The 21,172-nt window shown below is 41.1% G+C and overlaps 1 protein-coding gene across 1 annotated transcript; it reads right to left on the reverse strand.

Annotated features, from left to right (window-relative positions):
* Positions 1–9,668: 9,668 nt before the first annotated feature.
* Positions 9,669–15,520, reverse strand: ppil1 (peptidylprolyl isomerase (cyclophilin)-like 1). The gene is made up of 4 exons (XM_020513387.2): positions 15,368–15,520; positions 14,422–14,576; positions 13,375–13,443; positions 9,669–12,046 (listed from the first exon to the last, which is right to left on the reverse strand). Exons 1-4 carry the CDS (start codon positions 15,421–15,423, stop codon positions 11,826–11,828), a joined length of 501 nt encoding a protein of 166 aa, XP_020368976.1. The 5' UTR covers positions 15,424–15,520; the 3' UTR covers positions 9,669–11,825.
* Positions 15,521–21,172: the final 5,652 nt, after the last annotated feature.

Below are 21,172 nucleotides of genomic sequence, written 5' to 3' on the forward strand. Positions count from 1 at the left end.
ACCACAAGCACTTAGAAGAGTGCATATTAGAAATACAAATACTTAGATACTAGCAAAAGTTTCTATAAGGACATAAGACACAAGAACTAGGAGCAGGAGTAGGCCATCTGGCCCCTCGAGCCTGCCCTGCCATTTAATAAGATCATGGCTGATCTTTTTGAGACTCAGCTCCATTTACCCGCCCACTCACCATAACCCTTAATTCCTTTACTGTTCAAAAATTTATCTAGCCTTGCCTTAAAAACATTCAGCGAGGTAGCTTCAACTGCTTCACTGGGCAGGGAATTCCACAGATTCACAACCCTTTGGGTGAAGAAATTCCTCCTGACCTCAGTCCTACATCTGTTTCCCTTTATTTTGAGGCGATGCCCTCTAGTTCTAGTTTCACCTGCTAGCGGAAACAACCTCCCTGCCTCCACCTTATCTATTCCCTTCATAATCTTATATGTTTCGATAAGATCTCCCCTTATTCTTCTGAATTCCAATGAGTATAATCCCGGTCTACTCAGTCTCTCCTCATAGTCCAACCCTCTCAATTCTGGAATCAACCGAGTGAATCTCCTCTGCACCTCCTCCAGTGCTAGTATATCTCTTCTCAAGTAAGGAGACCAAAACTGCACACAGTACTCCAGGTGTGGCCTCACCAGGACCCTATACAGCTGCAGCATAGCCTCCCTGTTTTTAAACATATAATATGCAATCATCCCAGATCATACAAAGCCCTCATGTTGTAGTGCTACAATGCTAAGGAACAGAAGCCAGGTCACACCCAAGTACTACACATAAACATGCACAGAGTCAATGAGGGAAAAGAAACTCCAGAAGTGACAATTATGTAGTCAAATTAAGTGACAACTACCAGCAGTAAGGCAGCCTTGTTGTCAACTAGGAACAGATGGCAACACATATCTCTCCAGTCAGCAAAATGATCACCAGGGGTTGGCGATGGCCTCGTGGCATTATTACTGGACTGTTAATCCAGAGACCCTGAAAACATTCTGGGAATCTGAGTTTGAATTGCACCATGGCAGATGGTGGAATTTGAATTAAATAAATATCTGGAATTAAGAATTTAATGATGACTGTAAATCCATTGTCGATTATCAGGAAAAACCCATCTGGTTCACTAATGTCCTTTAGGGAAGGAAACTGCCAGCCTTAACTGGCCTGTAGGTGACTCCAGACCCACAGCAATGTGATTGACTCTTAACTGCCCTGCAGTTAAGGATGGGTAATAAATGCTGGCCTAGCCAGCGACAGCCTCATCCTGTGATTGAATAAAGGAAAAGAAAGATCAGGCTGAGTTGTCAAACATCCAAAGTGTTAAGTCAAAGATGAATTGAAAGACTGTAAACTCCGTCTTTATCAGTTGGTACCATTACTGAATTGACAATATGTGTCTATGTACAACCAGGTGCTTTGTTTTATCTTTGAAAAAAGGAGCATATTGTGTTATGTCTCACAGTTAGTATGTCACCATGCCTTTAAGACACACGCTCATGATGTCATGACTGCATCATTGCATGTTACTTAAGGGTATAAAGATCACAGATTTCATCTTAACAGGGTGCATTTCAAGCAATATTTGCTTATGGAGAAATGCTATTGTTTGAAACTAAATAGCCTAACACAAACCTGGTGAATTTAATATTTATACATCAATGAACTGTGATAAATGTTTGGGATTTTTTAACATCACATCACACTATATTACCCAGATCTATCTACTTCTTATGTTACACGAGAATACATAAGCATTCTTCCAGGTACCCTGCTTGTGCAAGATGCTCATCAAGACATCTAACATGCTTCCCAAAATAACACCACTAAGAAATACATTATCTGGGAACCAATTCATTTGCTGATCAAGGGATGAGATTATGTACAATTTGGCTATTCCATTTGCCATTTCATTTATTAGACATCAAAATGTCGAGCAATATCTTCATGATTCGTACTATTTTACAGCCCAGATGCGAGGGGCAAAAATCAATTGAGGTGAGAAGAAATTTTGGGAATGAAATTAACCAAAAGGATCAGGAGTATTTGAACAAGATTCGTTGTGCAGCTGAGTTACAGTTATTCTATAATCAACAATTTTTTTTTGTTTTATTGAGTGGAATCTTCTCAGGCCCTAAATGACGTAAGCCATGACAAGAAATTTTGGGAAAATCAGGTGATAAGTCAGCAGATACCTTCCCAATGTCAAGACGAGAAAGCCACATTTTCCAACAAAGTTCCAGACATCAAGACGAGATTCTTAGTAGTGAGCGAGAGACCTAGTAACAGGATTAACACTCATTTTCATCCTTATTATTACTTGGTGTTGCCTCATTAATATGCACTCTCCCACCCACTGGGCAGATACCAATGCTGAGAATTCCCAACATGAAATCAAACCAGCTACCTGATGACTGCAGCTCATCACTTGCTTCTCTGGACCTCAGTCTTGGTACCTAGTCCCTGTGTCTTGGGGCAAACAGCATGGGTTACAACACACGCATCTCACATCCATGGACATTTGCAATGTCCAATGCATACCAGCTTCTTGAATGTTCACTACACTCCTGACTTGTGCCTTGTAAAAGGTGGACAGGCTTTGGGGAGTCAGGAGGTGAGTTAATTGCTGCAAAAATTCTACACTCATGTCGCCACAGTAGTTATAAGGCAAGTCCAGTTCAATTTCTTATCAGTGCTAAGCCTCACGATTTTCATAGTGGGTATTCAGTGATGATAGTGCCATTGAATGTCAAGGGGTGGCAGTTAGATTCTCTTCTTGTTAGAGATGGGCATTGCCTGGCACTTATGTGGTTCAATGGTACTTGCCACTTATCAGCTCAAGTCTGGGTATTGTCCGAGTGTCTTGCTACATTTGTACATGGGGTGCTTTATTATCTGAGGAATGGTGCTGAACATTGTGGAATCAGTGAACATCCCCAATTCTAACCTTATGATGGAGGGAAAGATATTGATGAAGTAGCTGAAGATGGTTGGGCCTAGGACACTACTCTGAGGAACTCCTGCAGAGATGTCATGGAGCTGAGATGACTGACCTCCAACAACAGCCATTTTGCTTTATGTCAGGTATGAGACTCCACCCAACAGAGAGTTTTCCCCCAATTCCCATAAACTCTAGTTTTGTTCGAGCTCCTTTGTGTCACACTCAGTCAAATGTGGCCTTGTGGTCAAAGGCAGTCACTCTTACCTCAAGGAGTATCAGAGGAGCAGAAAAGTTGATTTCTTCAGAAGGGTCCTGACCTGAAACATCAACTTTTCTGCTCCTCTGATGCTGCCTGGCCTGCTGTGTTCCTCCAGCTGCACACTGTGTTGTCTCTGAATCCAGCATTTGCAGTTCTTGCTATCTCCCACTGTCACCCCACCTCTGGAATTCAACTCCCACGTCCATGTTTAGACCAAAGCAATAATGAGGTAGGAGTTGAGTGCCCATGTTGGAACCCTAACTCAGCAGATTATTGCTGAGTGGGTGCTGCTTGATAGTATTCTTGATTGCACCTTCTATCACTTTACTGATGATTGAAATAGACTGATGGGGGCATAACTGTCCAGCTTGGATGTGTCCTGCTTTTGTGGACAGGATGTACCTAGGGAACTTTTCACAATGCCTGGTATTATCAGGGCCCATCGCTTTTCCAGTATGCATTGCCTCCAACTGTTTCTTGATGTCATGTGAAATGCATTGAATTGGCTGAAGACTGGTATCTATGATGATGGGGACCTCTGGAGGAGGCCGAGATGGATCATCCACTCTGCACTTCTGGCTGAAGATTGCTGCAAATACTCCAACCTTATCCTTTGTATTGACGTGCTGGGCTCCCCTATTATTGAGGGTGGGATGTTTGTGTAGCCTTTTCCTCCAGTCTGCCTGTTAATTGTCTATCACCACTCATGACTAGATGTGGCAGGACAACAGAGCTTAGATCTGATCTGCAGAGTTTAGTACTGAAGAAGGGTGACTCGACCCAAAACATTTACTCAGATTTCTTTCCACAGATGCAGCCAGCGCTGCTGAGCTTTTCCAGCAATTTCTGTTTTTGTTTTTGATCTGATCCATTGTTTTTGGGATTGCTGAGCTCTGTCACTTTTTGCTCATGATGTTTGGCACACCGATGGTTCTGTTTGTAGCTTCATCTGGTTGACAACTCAATTTTCGGTATGGCTGGAGCTGTATCTGGCATGCCTTCTTGCACTGTTCACTGAACCAGAGTTGACGTCCTGGCCTGATAGCAATTGCTGAGTAACGGATATGCCAGGCCATGAGGTTGCAAATTCTGCTGGAGTACAATTCTGCTGCTACCAATGACCTACAGCTCCTCATGGATGCCCAGTCTGAAGTTGCCAGACCTGTCCAAAGTCTGTGCATTTAACACGGTGATAATGCCACACAAAAGTATGCCAGTATGTAGCCTTACTAGAGATGGGGCAGTGCTAGACCTAATCCTAGGGAATGAAGCTGGCCAAGTGGTTGAAGTTCCAGTGGGCAAGCATTTTGGGGATAGTGACCACAGCTCTTTGAGTTTCAATGTCATTATGGAAAGGGATAAGGATAGTGTAGAAGTTAAGTGTCTAAATTGAGGGAAGACCATTAGGCAGGTTCTGACAAACACAGACTGGGACACTTACTCGCAGGTAAGTCTACATTTGGAAAAGTGGGAGTCTTTTAAAAGTAGCACGGAAGGAACTCAGGGCCAGTGTGTTCCTCCTAAGGGCAAGGGCAGCAAGGCCAGGGAACTGTGGATGTCAAGTGATAGTGAGAGTTTGATAAAGAAGAAGAAGAAGAATGTATTTGTCAGGTACAAAACAGGGGACATCCTTCAAAAGTTTAGAGGGTGTAGGAAGGTTGTTTAAAAAGGAAATTAGTTAGGCAAAGAGGGGCCACAAAAAATCTTTGGTAAATAGGATCAAGGAAAACCCCAAGGCTTTTTACAAGTATATTAAGAGTAACAGGATTACCAGGAAAAGAATGGCACTAAAGAAATGAAAGGGTCAATTTGTGCCAGAGCCAGTGGACATGGGTGAGATCTTAAATAAATCCTTCTCATCGATATTCACAAAGGAGAAAGACATTGTAGCTGGGGATTTAAGTTGGAATGGTGAAGTGCAAAAATATGTTATTATATATTTTAGCGGGCATCCAGTTGCATAAATCCCTGGGGCCTAATGAGATGAATCCCAGAGTGCTATGGGAGACAAGGGAGGAGGTTACCAGGGCCTGGTGGATATTTAATACTTTATATTTAATACTTCACAGACGACAGGTAAAGTGCCAGAAGAAAGGAGGATCGCTAATGTGGTTCCTTTGTTCAAGAAGGGCAGCAAGGGTAGGCCAGGTAATTATAGACCAATGTTAGTGGTAGGGAAAGTATTCGAAAAATTTCTGAGTACAGAATAATCAAATACTTGCAAAGGCAGGGATTTATCAGGGAAAGTCAGCATAGATTTGTTAGAGGGAGACCCTGTCTGATTAATTTAATTGAGTTTTTTGAAAAGATAATTGGCACACCGATGGTTCTGTTTGTAGCTTCACCTGGTTGACAACTCAATTTTCGGTATGGCTGGAGCTGCATCTGGCATGCCTTCTTGCACTTTTCACTGAATCAGTGAAATACATATTGATGAATATGTTGATGAGGGTTGTGCAGTTGATGTGATTTATATGGACTTTAGTAAAGCCTTTGACAAGGTCCCAGATGGAGGATTGGTCCAAAAGGCTACAATTCATAGGAACCAAAGCAAGCTGGCAAACTGGATCACAATTGTCTTAAAAATAGGAGGCAAAGGGCAATGCTAAAGGGTGGTTTTGTGATTGGAAGTCTGTGACCTGCAGTGTAGTACAGGGATTGGTACTGGGACCCTTGCTGTTTGTTATGTATATTAACGACTTGGATGTGAATATAGAAGGTATAATTTGGAAGTTTGCAGATGACACGAAAATTTGTGGTCTTGTTGATCGTGAAGAATATGGTCTCAAGCTACAGTCAGATATTAATCAGGCTGTATGTATGGTAGGGTATACTGAGGAGCAAAGGGATCTTGCTGTACATGTCCATAACTCCCTCAAACTGTCAGCACAGGTAGACAGAGTGCTGAAGAAGGCATATGTGATGCTTGCTTTCATTAGTCAGGGCGTAGAATATAGGAGCAAGAAAATCTTGATACAACTTCATAAAACATTGGTTAGGCCAAAGATGGAACACTGTGTGCTGTTCTGGTTGCCACACTATTGAAAGGATGTGATCGCACTGGAGGGTGCAGAGGAGATTCACCAATATGTTGCCTAGGATGAAAAGTTTCAGTTATAAGGAGAGGCTGGATAGGCTAGATTTGTTTTCCTTGGACCAGAGGAGGTTGGGGAGAGATCTGATTGAGGTAAACAAAATTTTAAGATGAATAGGCAGAGTAGATTGTGAAAATCTCTTCCCCAGGAGGACGTGTCCAAGACTAGAAGGCATAAGTTTAGGTGAGGAACAAGTGGCTCAGAGGAGGTCTGAGGAAAATTTCTTCAGCCAAAGGGGAGTAGATATATGGAATGTGCTACCTGAGACAGTGGTTGAGGTAGTTACTCGTGCAACATTTAATAAGCATCTAGATAAATACATAAAATGCCAGCACATAGTAGGCCATAAGTGTAGGTAAATGCAATTGTTGTAATTTGGTGTTTGTTGGTTGGCATAGACATGATGGGCCGGAGAGTCTATTTCTACGCTGCATGACATTATGATTCTAGAACAAGATAGAAGGCATTCTCAATGGACATTACTAAATCACAATCAGATGCAGAAACTCTAGCTGATTTTCCCTTCTCCATCTTTCATCTTAAACTTTTTTTATATTCCAACTAAGCTAAGGCTGTCTCACAAACTGGATTTCTCTGAAAAATAAAGAATTCTATGTTATTGCTACACTAGAAAAATGACTCCTATCCATAAAGCCCAATTTTAAGACATAAATATTTGATGTGTGGGCATATAAGAAAGGATTAAAGATAATAAAAGTCATGGCTAGTCAAGAAGTTATCAAAAATAGAGAAATATGGTTGAAATGCTACATTGGTCATTTACTCCCTAGAGCCCAAAATTGAAAAAAATATGAGTGGCATGAAATCAGAATAGATTTTAGGCAGCAGTAGTCATGTGCTTCATCAGCATTCAGGTCAAAGTGCTCACTACAGATTTATTGCCAGTGGGGAAATATGTACAACCAGTTCTTTATTTTTACATGAAATACCTTCAGGGTTTGTCAGGGTTCCTGCTGCTTCTCTGGTCTTGGCTCCACTAGTGAGGCCCATATCCACTCTTAGAGAAACCAGTGTTCCTCACCTGAATCAAAGTGCCAATCTTCACCAATGTGGATCCTCTCTGTGGTTAAGGGCCTGGAACTTCACATGGAAAGTCTGCACTTGGTATTCTTCCTGTTGTTGTGCAGGCATGCATTCATCATTTCTATCCTTCTATTTATAGAGTCTTGGAGGTTTACAGCACAGAAATAGACCCTTTGGTCCGACTGGTCCATGCCAACCAGCTTTCCCAAACTGAACTAGTCCCATTTGCCTGCATTTGGCCCACATCTTTCTAAACCTTTCCTACCCATGTACCTGTCCAAATTCTTTTAAACAATGTACTTGTACTCGGCTGTACCACTTCCTCTGACAGTTTGTTCAATATATGTTGTATGGGAAATAATCCAGAGATTAATAACTTAGTGGTCTTTCTTGCTTGTTCCTTTCCTAGTTCACAAAAATCCAACAAGGCATTATCCCTCTTCCCTCATTGTACCAATACGGACCACAGCTGCTGGCCTGTCACTCTCCCCACTCAGGATACTCTGTAACAGGTCAGTGACATTCTTGTCCCTTGCACCACAACATACCATCCTAGATTCACTTCTGCAACTGTAATATGCTTGTTGGTTATCTAATCACAGATTCTTCTACTTTCTTCCAAACTTCCTCCTGTCCTCTTGTACAGGTGAGCCAGCCATAGATTCATTTGATGAATTGTCAGTCTCACCAGTATTCACAACATGACTGATTACTGAGTATGAAGTACTCAGGACTCCTGCAATACTTGCTTGATCCTCCTGCATTGCCTTAACGTCACGCATTCCCTGTCTACCAGCACTTTAATAAGGCAGGGTGACCGCATACAGAAACATGCTATCCAAGCTCTTCACAGAAATACTGAAGTGACAACAGCTTCTGCTGAAGCTCTGAAACTCAGAGTTTGAGCTGTTCCAGCTGATGACACCTCCCACACTTGTGATTATCCAAAGTTGCCATATTGCAGCTCTCCACAAGACTGAGAATCAATGTTTTCTCGAAGGCAATTAGAGCTTTGCAAAAATGCTAGCCCAGCCATTGATATCTCCATCCTGGAAAGAAAAGACTGAGAAAGTCATGTCTGTATTTATTACACTAACTTATCTTAACAAAAATAAACCAAAGGTTTATAAAAGAAAATCTCACCAACTGGATCCACTCTCCTGCTGACAATATTTTGCATTTATGTTAACTTTGTTTGTTGTTGCTCAGTCACTCCACTCTACAGCTATTCAAAACTTCTCCAAACAACTAATCACCAATCTGTTGCCTTGTGATACTGCTCCTCACTTTTCTTGTTGCTGCCCTCTCTGATTCACATTGACTCGCTACTTTTATCTGGGAGTATCCCAGCAAAGCTCAATATGATAATTTAATGGAAAAGTATTACTTTGAAATTGTTAACTTGCACTTTTGTGACAAAATGTCAAGTTTCTCTTTCAAACTCAACATCCCTGTGCTGACAGCTACAAAAGGTCATAATTTATTTTGTGAACAATTTTCAACTCAACAGACTGGTAAAAACATGACTTGGGCTTCACTCCCAATCTTTCCTCGTACTTTCTTCTTACATGGAAGGGAATGAATTGTGGGCACAGCTCTTATGTAGTATGATATTTCAAAGGTGTTATGTGTGCACCAGGTATTAATTTCTAAATTCCAAGTTAGTACAAGAATTGGGATGGCAATTAAAAGCGTAGCAAGATTCAATACCTTTTGGAACTCAGTTTTATGCTGAATAAATCATTGCATACAGTTTTACTGCAGAATTGGTGTAAAATTGTTGTTTTAAAAGAGAGTCAGGAAATCTGTTTTTATCAACTTGTAGATATTTTTAATCAACCTGTCCAGACATGTTATGACACACACCTCTGCAGCAGGTGAGACAATGAATGCAGGCTTTCTGGCCATGACACAGTGACATTACCAGTGTGCCACAAGACCCTTATCAAGTTGTCTGTAGGTTCAAGTAACAAAAGCAGGACAAGGTTCAAATTGAGTTCACTTCTGGAATCTTATTGAATATAATCAGCAACCATGCTGAAGACTTACTGAACTTAGACCTTCCAGTTATATCAAGCTGTGTAAGACAGACGCTCTAAACAAGAATCAGTCTACAGCACTTAGAGATAATTAATGAGACGCATGAGGAGTACATAATGTTCAGCATTGGTAAATGAACAGAAATTAAGCTACAAATAGAAAACAGGCCTATTCGTGAGTACAGTGGCTAGATAAACAGAACCTTCTGGTTTCTTAATTAACTCATCAATGAAAACATGTTCACACTGATATGTATAGGATGTGCCAGTACAAAACCAAACTGAATTAGTTTTTGTTGTTATCACTGAAACTTTAATGTATTTGAGACTATTCCAACCAGTCATCACTGAATGAAGAAATGGATACACTGTATGCTTTCAAAGACAAGGCAAATGCTTTTTGGACTTCAACACAAAGGCTTGGCAGACAGTTCCCTTCCACATGCTAATCAGATTACAATAAGGGAGCACAGCATCTTCTGTAGTTTCTTCCATGTATCCTTTTTGAATGTTAAATGGTAGCGGTACAGATTATGCCCTATTTTCAACACTGAAAGGTTGACAGAGGGAGCCTCAATAACGTTTCTTCAGAACAGGCCTACCTAAATATTTTCAACACCTCTGTGCATAGGATCTAGAAACAGAAGTCAGAATTAAAGTATTTCTAATTTTTTACAGCTGGCTTGAAAGTTGTCTTCTTCCAAAATCTGCCTTTGAAAGTTCTGATTCTGTTCAGTTCAACTCACTGGTGAAGAGTGGAGGCCTTGCCTTTAACACATCACTGACCTGAGACCAGAAATTTGGCTGCGTATCTCTGGACATTTGGCAGGAAAGTGGTTTCAATCAGAAAATCTAGGTGAAAGACTCAAATAGCTCAATTTGTTCTGGTGAAGGCAAAGAGGGAAAAAAAATCTATCCAAATTGAAAACTATTATAACAAAGAGAGTGGATTTTGTTAGCTGGTAAGTATTAGGCTAGAGTTTTCATGATGAGAGACAGATCTCAAAAATTAGTTTGTTTTTCCCACCACAGATACTGCCACATCTGCTGAGTATTTTCAGCATTTTGTGTTTATATTTCTATTTCCAGCAGGTGCAGTATTTTGCCTCTCAAGTATTCTTTCCTGTTAACATAACCATTATCTATGTACACATTTGCTGAAAAGAAAATACTGTGGGAAATCTTCTTTAATTAAACAAAAATGTTGAGTAGAAGGTGGGATTTCACACCTATAATAGTCATGGTCTTGTCTTAACACTGACAATAATAATTTAGTAAAAGCACTGTGCATTTGATCTATCCATCGTGTGTTCAATGCTATTGAATGTTGACTTGGCTAGCATTTAAGAGAAAACGTATCTGCTTCTGACAACTGGAGGTGTCTACTGTGCTCAAGTAGACAGAAGAACAGGCATATCTGGTCTCCAGGCCAAAGATAAAAATGTTAGGATTGAGCATTCAGATGAAATCAGTAAAAATTGGTAAGATTAAGACTGGCTGATAAGTGCCAAAAGCAATCCAGTAAGCAAATAGCACATCTATGCCTGCCAACATAAGTTAGTTTTGCACTTTTTCCCCCAATTCCTCCCCAATTAATTATCAAAATCTTCTTTTTGTTTTCATTTATAGAGTCTGCTGTATACTCTACTTTACTTTGAAGTAAAACTTCCTGATCTCTGCTACCAGAGTACATCTTAGATCTCAGAACAAGTCCTATGCACTTATGTAAACTGAACTTTTTTGTTACACCCAGCCACGATTATACCTCCAAGACAAACATAAAAGTATAAGAACAATTTACCTAAATTAGAAATTTTTTTAAAAATGAAACAAACAGAATCTCCATGTCTCAGTTGCCAGGTGGAGTGAAAACAAAATATGAACAAATCCCTTCAGAAAGAAACATTTTGAAAGAAGATAGGGAGTTAAAAGGCATGAGCATAACTATATGATCACTCATTCTCAATAATGTTCTTCCAAGAAAAAGCGCAAAGGACCCCAATGTTTCAGGTAAGATGATGCATTTAGTTTACACTGGATCCACAGTGGGAATACAAAGATTATGCCACCATCAGGATCCTGTATCTGTCTTCCACGTGCCAATGTTGTGGTAGCATTTTGTTTATATAAAAACATTGAAATGTTCTCTGTGTAATAAATTTTACACAAATTGGATTATGGTATTTCTGCTCAATTTCACATTTTCATGTATTGCTTTACAAGGTGTAGGCAATATTTGTTACAAGGCACCCATAAGAAATGACTTGGGATGATTACCAACAGCAACAGGGTGAAGTTAAACTTCATGGTGAAGTCAGGTGTGTTGCAATTGATCCTGTCGTTACAAATTCACAAGATTTGTAATCAGTAAGGTTATGGAAATACAAAACACCACTACCTCGGAATTATTCTAAATCATTAAATGAATAGCATAACTTCAGCTACCGTTAATGTGATATTGTGGCTTTCAAAATGATTACATCATCTGTAGGCCGGTCATCACGATTAGTCTCCACTAGTGCAATACGCTTAGTTACTGACAACCCATGGTACACACGACCAAAGATTGTATGCTTTCCATCCAGCAGTGGTGTGGGTCCCAAAGTTATGAAGAACTGGCTGCCATTTGTATCTGGGCCTGCATTTGCCATGGCAAGAATCCCTGCACCTATGAAATGAAACGGAAGATACAATTAAAATAGTTGTAATCAAATTTGTTGTTACACAAATAGTTGATTCCTAAGTCTATGGTTTTGTATTATAAATAATTATTAAATAGAAATATTTGGTTCCACTACTGCAGCAGGCCGTAAGGATCAAATGGTCTAATCCCGCACCTAATTCGTATCATTGTATGTTGAAAATTTACAGTAAGTGTACATATAAGAGCTATTTCACACAAAAAGTATTGTCAGTTAAACTTAAAACTATGTAGGCTAAGTCTGATGAAACCAAATAATGACCATCTTAATTGTCAAACTCTAGCCATACTAGCACTAGATGAAGTAAGTTGCAGCTTTGTCGGGTTATATAATCATTTCTATTGCAACCAATTAAAGAATACTTGACATTTTCAAAACACACAAGCAAACCAGGCTGAATTTTTCTGGCTTTGTCACTCTGTGGTCAGTTAGCTCAGTTGGCTGGATGGTTGGTTTGCAATGCAGTGGGATGCAAACAGCATAGGTTCAATTCCTGTAATTTCAAGCATTCTCCTTCTCAACCTCTCCCCTTTGCCCAAGGCGTGGTGATCCCCAAAGTAAACCACCATGAGTCGTCTCTCTACTAAGACAGCAGCTCTACGCTATGGTAAGATTATAGCAACTTTACCCTACGTTTTAATAAGCTTAAAATTGTGTTTATACTATATGCGAACTTTTCTCAAAACAAAATATTGTGTTAAGTTCAAATAACATTGTTCAATGATCAACTATTAAAAATAGATTAGTTCCTTTTGGTTAGTTGTTATTTATGCTATTTAGCGTAATAATACTTAAATAGACTAACTGCTATTATATATTGTTGAACATCGTGATGTTATTACACTGATTCTAAACTAATAAACTTGACATTATGCTTTCAGTATATAAGTCATTGTTGAAGTTTGATGGAAACAAACTAACAAACAGCAGAAATCATGGTGAGTAAGGCTCACACAACATTTTTCTATCTAAGTACCTTTTTTAAGCTTTTACCCACGATATGATTAAGTTCCAAAAAATATTTCGGAACAATAGCAGTATAAAAAACATGCACACAAACATCACTGTGCCCTTTACGGTGGCATTAACTGAAAGGCCACTTAAAACATCAAGTGACACCAATTTCCTTTAACTCCAAATCACTGATGTAACATTGCACAAAATATACAGTAATGTGTTACCTTTACACAGAATATTTATTAAATAATCAGAAAAAATATTGTTTCTCTTACTGTAGGATTTTCTAAATCAAACCGTAATACTTACTGCAAGTTCAAAATATCAGTGACTTTACCTGTGAATTTTAAATCTTTGTGCAATTCATCTTCAAAATGCTTTCCATAAATAGATGAGCCCCCTCTACCTGTATAAATAAGCAGTAGCAATTAGTTGAAACATTCTGGGACTGTCAGATGGATTTCAATTTCTAGAATATTCACTACAAAACAAAAGTCACAATCTTTTAAACATTATGCAAAAATAAGTATTAATTTAAAACAGGCTTGAATTTTGGGTAATTGGAACACTTGCAAAACTAATAGAAAAGAGAGCAGAATGGGGGTAATTGTACATCTCTTTCACAGAAATGACCAAGCACAGTGGGCCAAATGGCTTCTTACTGTGCTTTATCACTTTATGATTGTATAGTTTGAAATCTTCTGCAATAAGCTGCCAGAATCAAAATGGAGCATGGTTGCTTTTTGAGATGTTTTGTTGGTAGCCTTAACTGGAGAACTATATTTCTCAGATTAAGGTATAAATACAATTTGGATCAGAGAGTCACAAAATCCTTACAGTGCAAAAGGAGGCTATTCAGACTACCAATTCTGCACTGATCCTGCAAAGACTATTCCACCCAGATCCAGCACCCCCATCCTATCCCATTAACCCCACATTTACCCTGGCTAATCCACCTAGCCTGCAGATCCTGGACACTACAAGGCAATTTACCATGGCCAATTCACATAACCCGCACATCTTTGGCCTGTGGGAGGAAACCAGAGCATCTGGAGGAAACGCATGCAGACACAGGGAAAATATGCAATCTCCACACAGTCAGCCAAGACTGGAATCAAACCTGGGTCCCCTGCACTGAGACAGCAGTGCTAGCCACCGAGCCACCCCTGCCACCCATGGTGACTACTGGAGTAACTTCAACATCAGTACATTCAGGATTATCGAGCAAAGGCTGTCTCATTTCAGAATCACATCTAATGTTAGATACCTTTTTGCAAGTTTAGGAGCATAGGTCAGGCTCATTGTGTGGATTAATGTGTTGAGTACCGAGAATCTCCAAAAGAGTAAAATGTTTGCATGACCTTCTGTTTTTCCCCATTCTTACCTGTCCCAGTTGGATCTCCTCCCTGAATCACAAAATCACTGATGACTCTATGGAACTTTGTACCATTATAATAACCCCTTCGAGTCAGCTCAGCGAAGTTCTTGCAGGTTTTCGGTGCATGCTTCCAATACAATTCCAGCAATATGTTTCCCATACTGTTTTAAAATTAATAATTTATTTTAATAAGCAACCACAAGAACATCATACTAATGCGATTTCAACTAAATTCAGCTACAGCCTTTTATCTTTTATGATTGGAAGTAACCAAATAAACTACTTTGTGTAAAAATAGTTTTGTGAAAATAAATCTATATTAAAAAAAAACTTTTAAACATAAACGTATTTGCTATGCAAATTTTTTATTTCTCTCTTTGATTTAAAATATACGACATGCAAAAAGAGACCTACTGTTTGTTTTCACACCAGTACCAGCACTGTAATTAATGTTAATTTCACTTTGTATTTGATACCTCTGACCCGGAGGAGATACATGACTGAAAATTTGAAACGAAGACGCGTGTTAAGCAAGTGTTTCCTTTCAAGCTCTAAAAAAAACTTTCATGCTTTATTGTCGACTGAATAACTACAAAGAACGAGTGAGACAAAAAAAAACTTCCCTCACCACGTTTCAGCTTTTGCGCTCAACGATGTTTTTTTTTTAAAATACCTATTTAAAGGAATTAAGGTGATTATATACTCCTGGATACTGATGCTGTTTATGAGTACTCAAAAAAATTCTGGAAATTCTCCTCAAACAAGGGAAGATTGCAAAGCTGTGCCTTACAACGGTGAAACCATTGTACAGTCACCCAAAACCCTGTATATTGGTAAAGTGATGTGGAGCTGCTGCAGCTTAAAGGAAGAAGCCATGTTCCTTCCTTGCTCATTCATAGTGGTCTCAGCGCAGCAGCTCCCAAGCAGTCAGTGTCCCCGTCCCCGCGCTTACGTGGTCTCCAGTGTTACAATCTTGGGTTGCCAGGTGTCCGGAGGAATCCCCGACATTCTCAGTGTTCTACCGCTGGCACTCCCGAGGGAATCCCCTTGCACTAAGACTCTGGCTCTCTACACAAACAGCGCCTTCCTCACAACCGCCCTCTGTGTCACTGCAAATCCGCCTCGGCTGGCAGTTCAATTCCCCACAGCAGAGGTCCATCCAGCATCTGCAGCTTCAACAACAAAGCTGCACCCTTGTTTTCAGTATTTTCAACGGGTCAAACCATGTGCACTTTTGCTACTGGACCTCGTAAAACATCTAGACACTGTACAACAACGTCAAATTCAAGTTGCTCAGGTTGTAGTTATTTTTGATCAATCATGCTATTGGACTCCTGGGTTCTTCGAGTCCCACCTGTTCCAGAGATCTAATAATATCATCCCTGAACAGGTGGATGAAAAATACCTTCCAATGTGTTTTGACGCACCTCCGGAGCAGTGGGATTTGAACCGGACTTTCTGACCCAATTATACAGATACTGCACCGCAAGGGCCCGATGTCAAGTTGTATAGAAAATTAGAGGGATTATAACTAAAAGGAAGTGTTGAACAGAGTGGGTCTTCATGCAAGGGGAAGCAGTGGCACCGTGTATCCCTGGACCAGTAATCCATCCAGAACCCAAGAGTATGGGTTTGAATCCTACCAGGGCAGTTGGTTAAATTTGAATTCAGTAAAATCTGGTGGTGACCATGTAATTACTATAGATTGCATTAAAAACTCTATGGATTGTGCACTAATGTCATTTAAGAAATAAAATTTGCCAACTTTATTCAGTTTGACTTACATTACCCCGATTCATAGCAATGTGTTTGACTTTTAATTGCCCTCTGAACCATGCAGTCAAACCACTACAAAGTCTAAACATAGGAATTAAACTGAATGGACTGCCTGATGTCAGCTTAAGCTGGTAATGACAATAAAAAATACAGTTTTGTCAGCTGTACAATGTCATCCTTACCAACATCTGGAAATTTGTGCCAAAAGTGGGAGAGCTATAGCACAGACTAGTCAAGCAATAGCCTGAAAAAGTCATACAAATAGAATTGTACAATACCTGCATCACTATCTCTGGCTATAGAACATAAAACATAGAATAGTACAGGCCCTTCGGCCCACGATGTTGTGCCGAACTTTTACCCTAATCCTAAGGTCTATCTAACCTCCACCCCTACCTTATACTATCATCCATATGCCTATCTAATAGCCCTTAAATGTCCCTAATGAGGCCGACTCCACTACCCTCACCAGCAATGCATTCCACACCCTTACCACTCTCTGAGTAAAGAACCTATCTCTGATGTCTCCCCTATAGCTACCTCCACTCACTTTAAAACTATGCCCCCTCATAATAGATAGCTCCACCCCAGGAAAAAGTCTCTGGCTGTCTACTCCATCTATACCTCTGATCGTTTTGTACACCTCTTATCAAGTCTCTTATCCTTTGTCGTTCTAAAGAGAAAAGCCCTAGATCTCTCAACCTTTGCTCATAAGACCTTCCCTCCATTCCAGGCAACATCCTGGTAAATCTCCTCTGCACCTTTTCCAATGCTTCCACATCTTTCCTGTAATGAGGCGACCAGAACTGGACACAATACTCCAGATGTGGCCGAACCAGGCTTTTGTATAGCTGGAGCATAACTTCATGGCTCTTGAACTCAGTCCGTCTATTAATGAAAGCTAACACACCATACGCCTTCTTAACAACTCTATCCACCTGGGTGGCAGCTTTCAGAGAACTGTGGACATGAACCCCAAGATCCCTCTGCTCCTCCACACTGCCAAGATTCTTTCCGTTAACCCTGTGTTCTGCTTTCAAGTTTGTCCTTCCAAAATGAATCACCTCACACTTTTCAGGGTTAAACTTCATCTGCCACTTCTCAGCCCAGCTCTGCATCCTATCAATGTCTCTTTGTAACCTAGAACAGCCCTCTGCACTATCCACAACTCGACACACTGTATCGTCCGCGAACTTACTAATCCACCCTTCCACTCCTACATCCATATCATTTACAAAAATCACAAATAGAAGAGGACCCAGAACAAATCCTTGTGGTACACCACTCGTAACTGAGCACCACATTGAATATGTTCCGTCCACTACCACCCTTTGTCTTCTAAGGGTCAGCCAATTCTGAATCCAATCTGCCACATTTCCCCCTATTCCATTCCTCCTTACTTTCTGCATGAGCCTACCATGGGGAACCTTATCAAACGCCTTACTTAAATCCATGTATACCACATCCACTGCTCTACCTACATCCACGTGTTTGGTCACCTCTTCAAAGAATTCAATAAGGTTTGTGAGGCATGATCTACCCCTCACAAATCCATGCTGACTATCACAAATCAAACTGTGCCTATCCAAGTGATCATAAATCCTATCCCTCAGAGCCCTTGCCAATAATTTGCAATAATCTGGCTATGTCCTGTCCCCACCAGCAGGGCAGATCTACCAAAGCTGATCCACAGCAGTATACAACTAGCAGGAAACTGCCCTGGTGGTCTTCAACATTGACAAATGAATTTTCAAAATATTATGGTAAACATGAGCAAGGAAACCTCCTATTGAGACCTGCACACCCCCCTCCCCTGATATCCCCCCAACCAGTGAATCCTCAATGCTGAACAACAATTGGGAGAAGCAGTGACTGTGGCAGATGAACAGGATGTAATCTGGGGCAGACTTTATTTCCATTACCAAGAGTTGCTCAACAATAGAACTACTGATCGAGCTGAGCAAATGCTAAAGTACATAGGTGCTAGACTGGATCTGCAGTAAATGATGAGGGAACCAACAAGAGGTAAAAATATACTTGACCCTATTCTTACCAACATAATCTTTCACGTATGTGTCCATTAATGTTGGTATTAGTGGAAATGACCATGTAGTCCTTGTAATGAAGTCCCATGTTCATGCTAAGGATATCTTCGTCTTGTGTGGCAATACGATCATGCTAAATGGGACAGGTGTCGAACAGGTCTTGCAGCTTAAAACTAGGTATCTATGAGATGCTGTGGGCCATCAGTAGCTGCAGTATTCAAGCAAAACCTGTAATTTTGCAGCCTAGCGTATCTACCACCATTGCAGGAGATAAACCCTGGTTCAAAGAAGAGTGCAGAAGGGCATATCAGAAGCAACACCAGGCTTATGTAAAAATTAGGTGTCAGTCTGGTGAAGGTCCAATATAGGACTATTTGCACACCAAGCAGTAGAAAAGGTATGTAATAGTCAGGTTAAGTGATCCTACAAGCAACTGATCAGATCTAAGCTCTGCAGGCCTGTCACATCCACTCATGAATAATGTTGGACAATTAAACAACTGAAAAACGGCTCCACAACTATCCCATGCTCAATGTTGGGAGAACTCAGTGCATCAGTCCAAAAGAAAAGGCTGAGGTATTTGCATCTATTTCAGCCAGAAGTGCTGAGTGGATGATCCATCTCAACTTCTTCCTAAGCTCCCCAAATGCCAGTCTTCAGACAGTTTGATTCACTCCACATGATATCGAGAAACAGCTAAAGACACTTGATACTGCAATGGTTACGGGTTCTGACAACATTCTGACAATAGTACTGAAAACATGTGCTCCAGAACTAGCCATTTCCCATCAAAACTGTTGCAGTACAGCTACAACATTAGCATTTACCCAACATTGTGGAAAACAACCGCAGTCAATCCAATATTTCCTCGTTACACAGACCTTTCAGCCCAGGCAGCATCAATATCCTCTGCACCCTTTTTACTGCAATCACATCTTTCAATATCATATGACAACCAGAACTGCACTCAGTACTCCAGTTGCAGTTTAATCACCATTTTATGTAGCTCCCACATGTCTTCTATGCCTGGGCTAATAAAGTATCCCATATGCTTTCTTAATCACCTTCTCCACTTGCCACTGCTTCATTCATGGATATGTGGATATGCACAGCAAGGTCCCTTTGATATTCAGGACTTTCCTGAGTCCTGCCATTTAGAGTGTGATCCCTTGCCTTGTTAGCAGTCCAGAATGTATTACCTCACATCTCTCCAGGTTAAATTTCATTTGCTATTTCTCTGCACATCTAACCAGGTGATGTCCTATAGCTATCTTCCTCACTATTAACTACCCTATCAATTCTCATGTCATTTGCAAACCTCTAGATGAGCTCGGCCGAGCAGAGGAGGGTGGTGGAGGGAGGGGACGGTTCAGGTCTTTGGTCCAGAAGAAGCGGAGCTCGTCCTCACCCTCAACAACTTCTCTTTTAACTCCTCCCAATTTCTTCAGGTCAGAGGGGTGGCCATGGGTACCTGTATGGGCCCCAGTTAGGCCTGTCTCTTCAGGGGATACGTGGAACATTCCTTGTTCCAGTCCTATTCCGGCCCCCACCCATTACTCTTTCTCTGATATATCAATGATATCATTGGTGCTACTTCCCTCTCTCATCCGGAATTGGAAAAGTTCTTCGATTTCGCTTCCAATTTCAACCCTGCCCTCACTTTCACCTGGTCTATCTCTGACTCCTCCCTTCCTTTCCTCGACATCTCTGTTTCCATTTCTGGGGCTAATATCCACTGTAAACCCAGTGATTCTCACAGCTACCTGGACTATACATCCTCACACCCTGCTTCCTATAAAGACTCCATCCCATTCTCTCAGTTTCTCCGTCACCGTCCCTTTTGCTCAGAAGAGGCCAACTTCAACAAGGGAGCCTCCAAAATGTCCACCTTCTTTCTCAACCGAGGATTCCCCAGCACCGTTGTCGACAAGGCCCTCAAATGGGTCTCCCACCTCCCACAGACCCATCTCCCGCACTTCCGCCCTCATCTCCTCTCTTCCCTCCCGCAACAGCGATAGGGTTCCCCTTGTCCTTACCATCCCACCAGCATCCACATCCAGAAGATCATCAGACGCCATTTCAACCACCTCCAGTGAGATACCATCACCAGACACATATTCCCCTCCCCTTCCTTGTCCGTCTTCTGTAGGGACTGTTCCCTCCAGGACACTCTGGTCCACACTTCCTTTACCCCCAACAACCCCCACAGCACCTTCCCCTGCAACCAGCGTAGGTGCAATACCTGCCCATTTACCTCCTCCCTTCCCACTATTGAAGGGCCCAAACATACCTTTCAAGTGAAGCAACACTGCACCTGCACTTTCCAGAATCTAGTCTACTGCATTTGCTGCTCATAATGTGGTCTCCTCTACATTGGGGAAACAAAGCATAGACTGGGTGACTGCTTTGCAGAACATCCATGTTCGGCTTGCAAGAAAGACCCTGAGTTTCCAGTTGCCTACCACTTTAACACACCACCCTATTCCCTTGCCAACATCTCTGTCTCTGTCATGCTGCAGTGTTCCAGCAAAGCTCAATGCAAGCTGGAAGAACAACACCTCATTTTCCGCTTGGGGACCCAGCAGCCGTCCAGACTCAATATTAAGAGCAGAATCAAATGCAGGTCCGTGGTGCTGTGAGGCAGCACAGATAACCACTGAGTCACCATGCTGTCCCCATAGTTTAAAACTAAAGTGTAACCTATTTAAGACAAATGAGGTTTTTTGTCTCTAAGGGTTGCAAATCTTTGGAACTCCCTTCTTCAAAAGGCAGGAGTTGCAGAATATTTAATGTCTTTTTAAGGCATAGGCAGATAGATTGTTGATTACCAAGAGGATGAAAGATTATCGGGGATACGCCAGAATGTAGCGTTGAGGTTAAAATCTGATCAGCCATGATCTTATTGAACGGCAGAACAGGCCAGAAGGATAGTCATG

This window comes from Rhincodon typus, chromosome 25 (assembly GCF_021869965.1).
Source record: "Rhincodon typus isolate 14 chromosome 25, sRhiTyp1.1, whole genome shotgun sequence".
NCBI classification, from domain to species: Eukaryota; Metazoa; Chordata; class Chondrichthyes; order Orectolobiformes; family Rhincodontidae; genus Rhincodon; species Rhincodon typus.

Bases quoted from the DNA above. Each gene is read 5' to 3' on its own strand.
- ppil1 (XM_020513387.2), bottom strand. From the start codon at position 15,423: ATGTCGGGGATTCCTCCGGACACCTGGCAACCCAAGATTGTAACACTG. The intron at 13,444-14,421 runs GTAAGAATGGGG...TTATTTATACAG, and splicing joins AGGAGATCCAACTGGGACAG to GTAGAGGGGGCTCATCTATT. The intron at 12,047-13,374 runs GTAAAGTCACTG...TTCATTTCATAG, and splicing joins CAAAGATTTAAAATTCACAG to GTGCAGGGATTCTTGCCATG.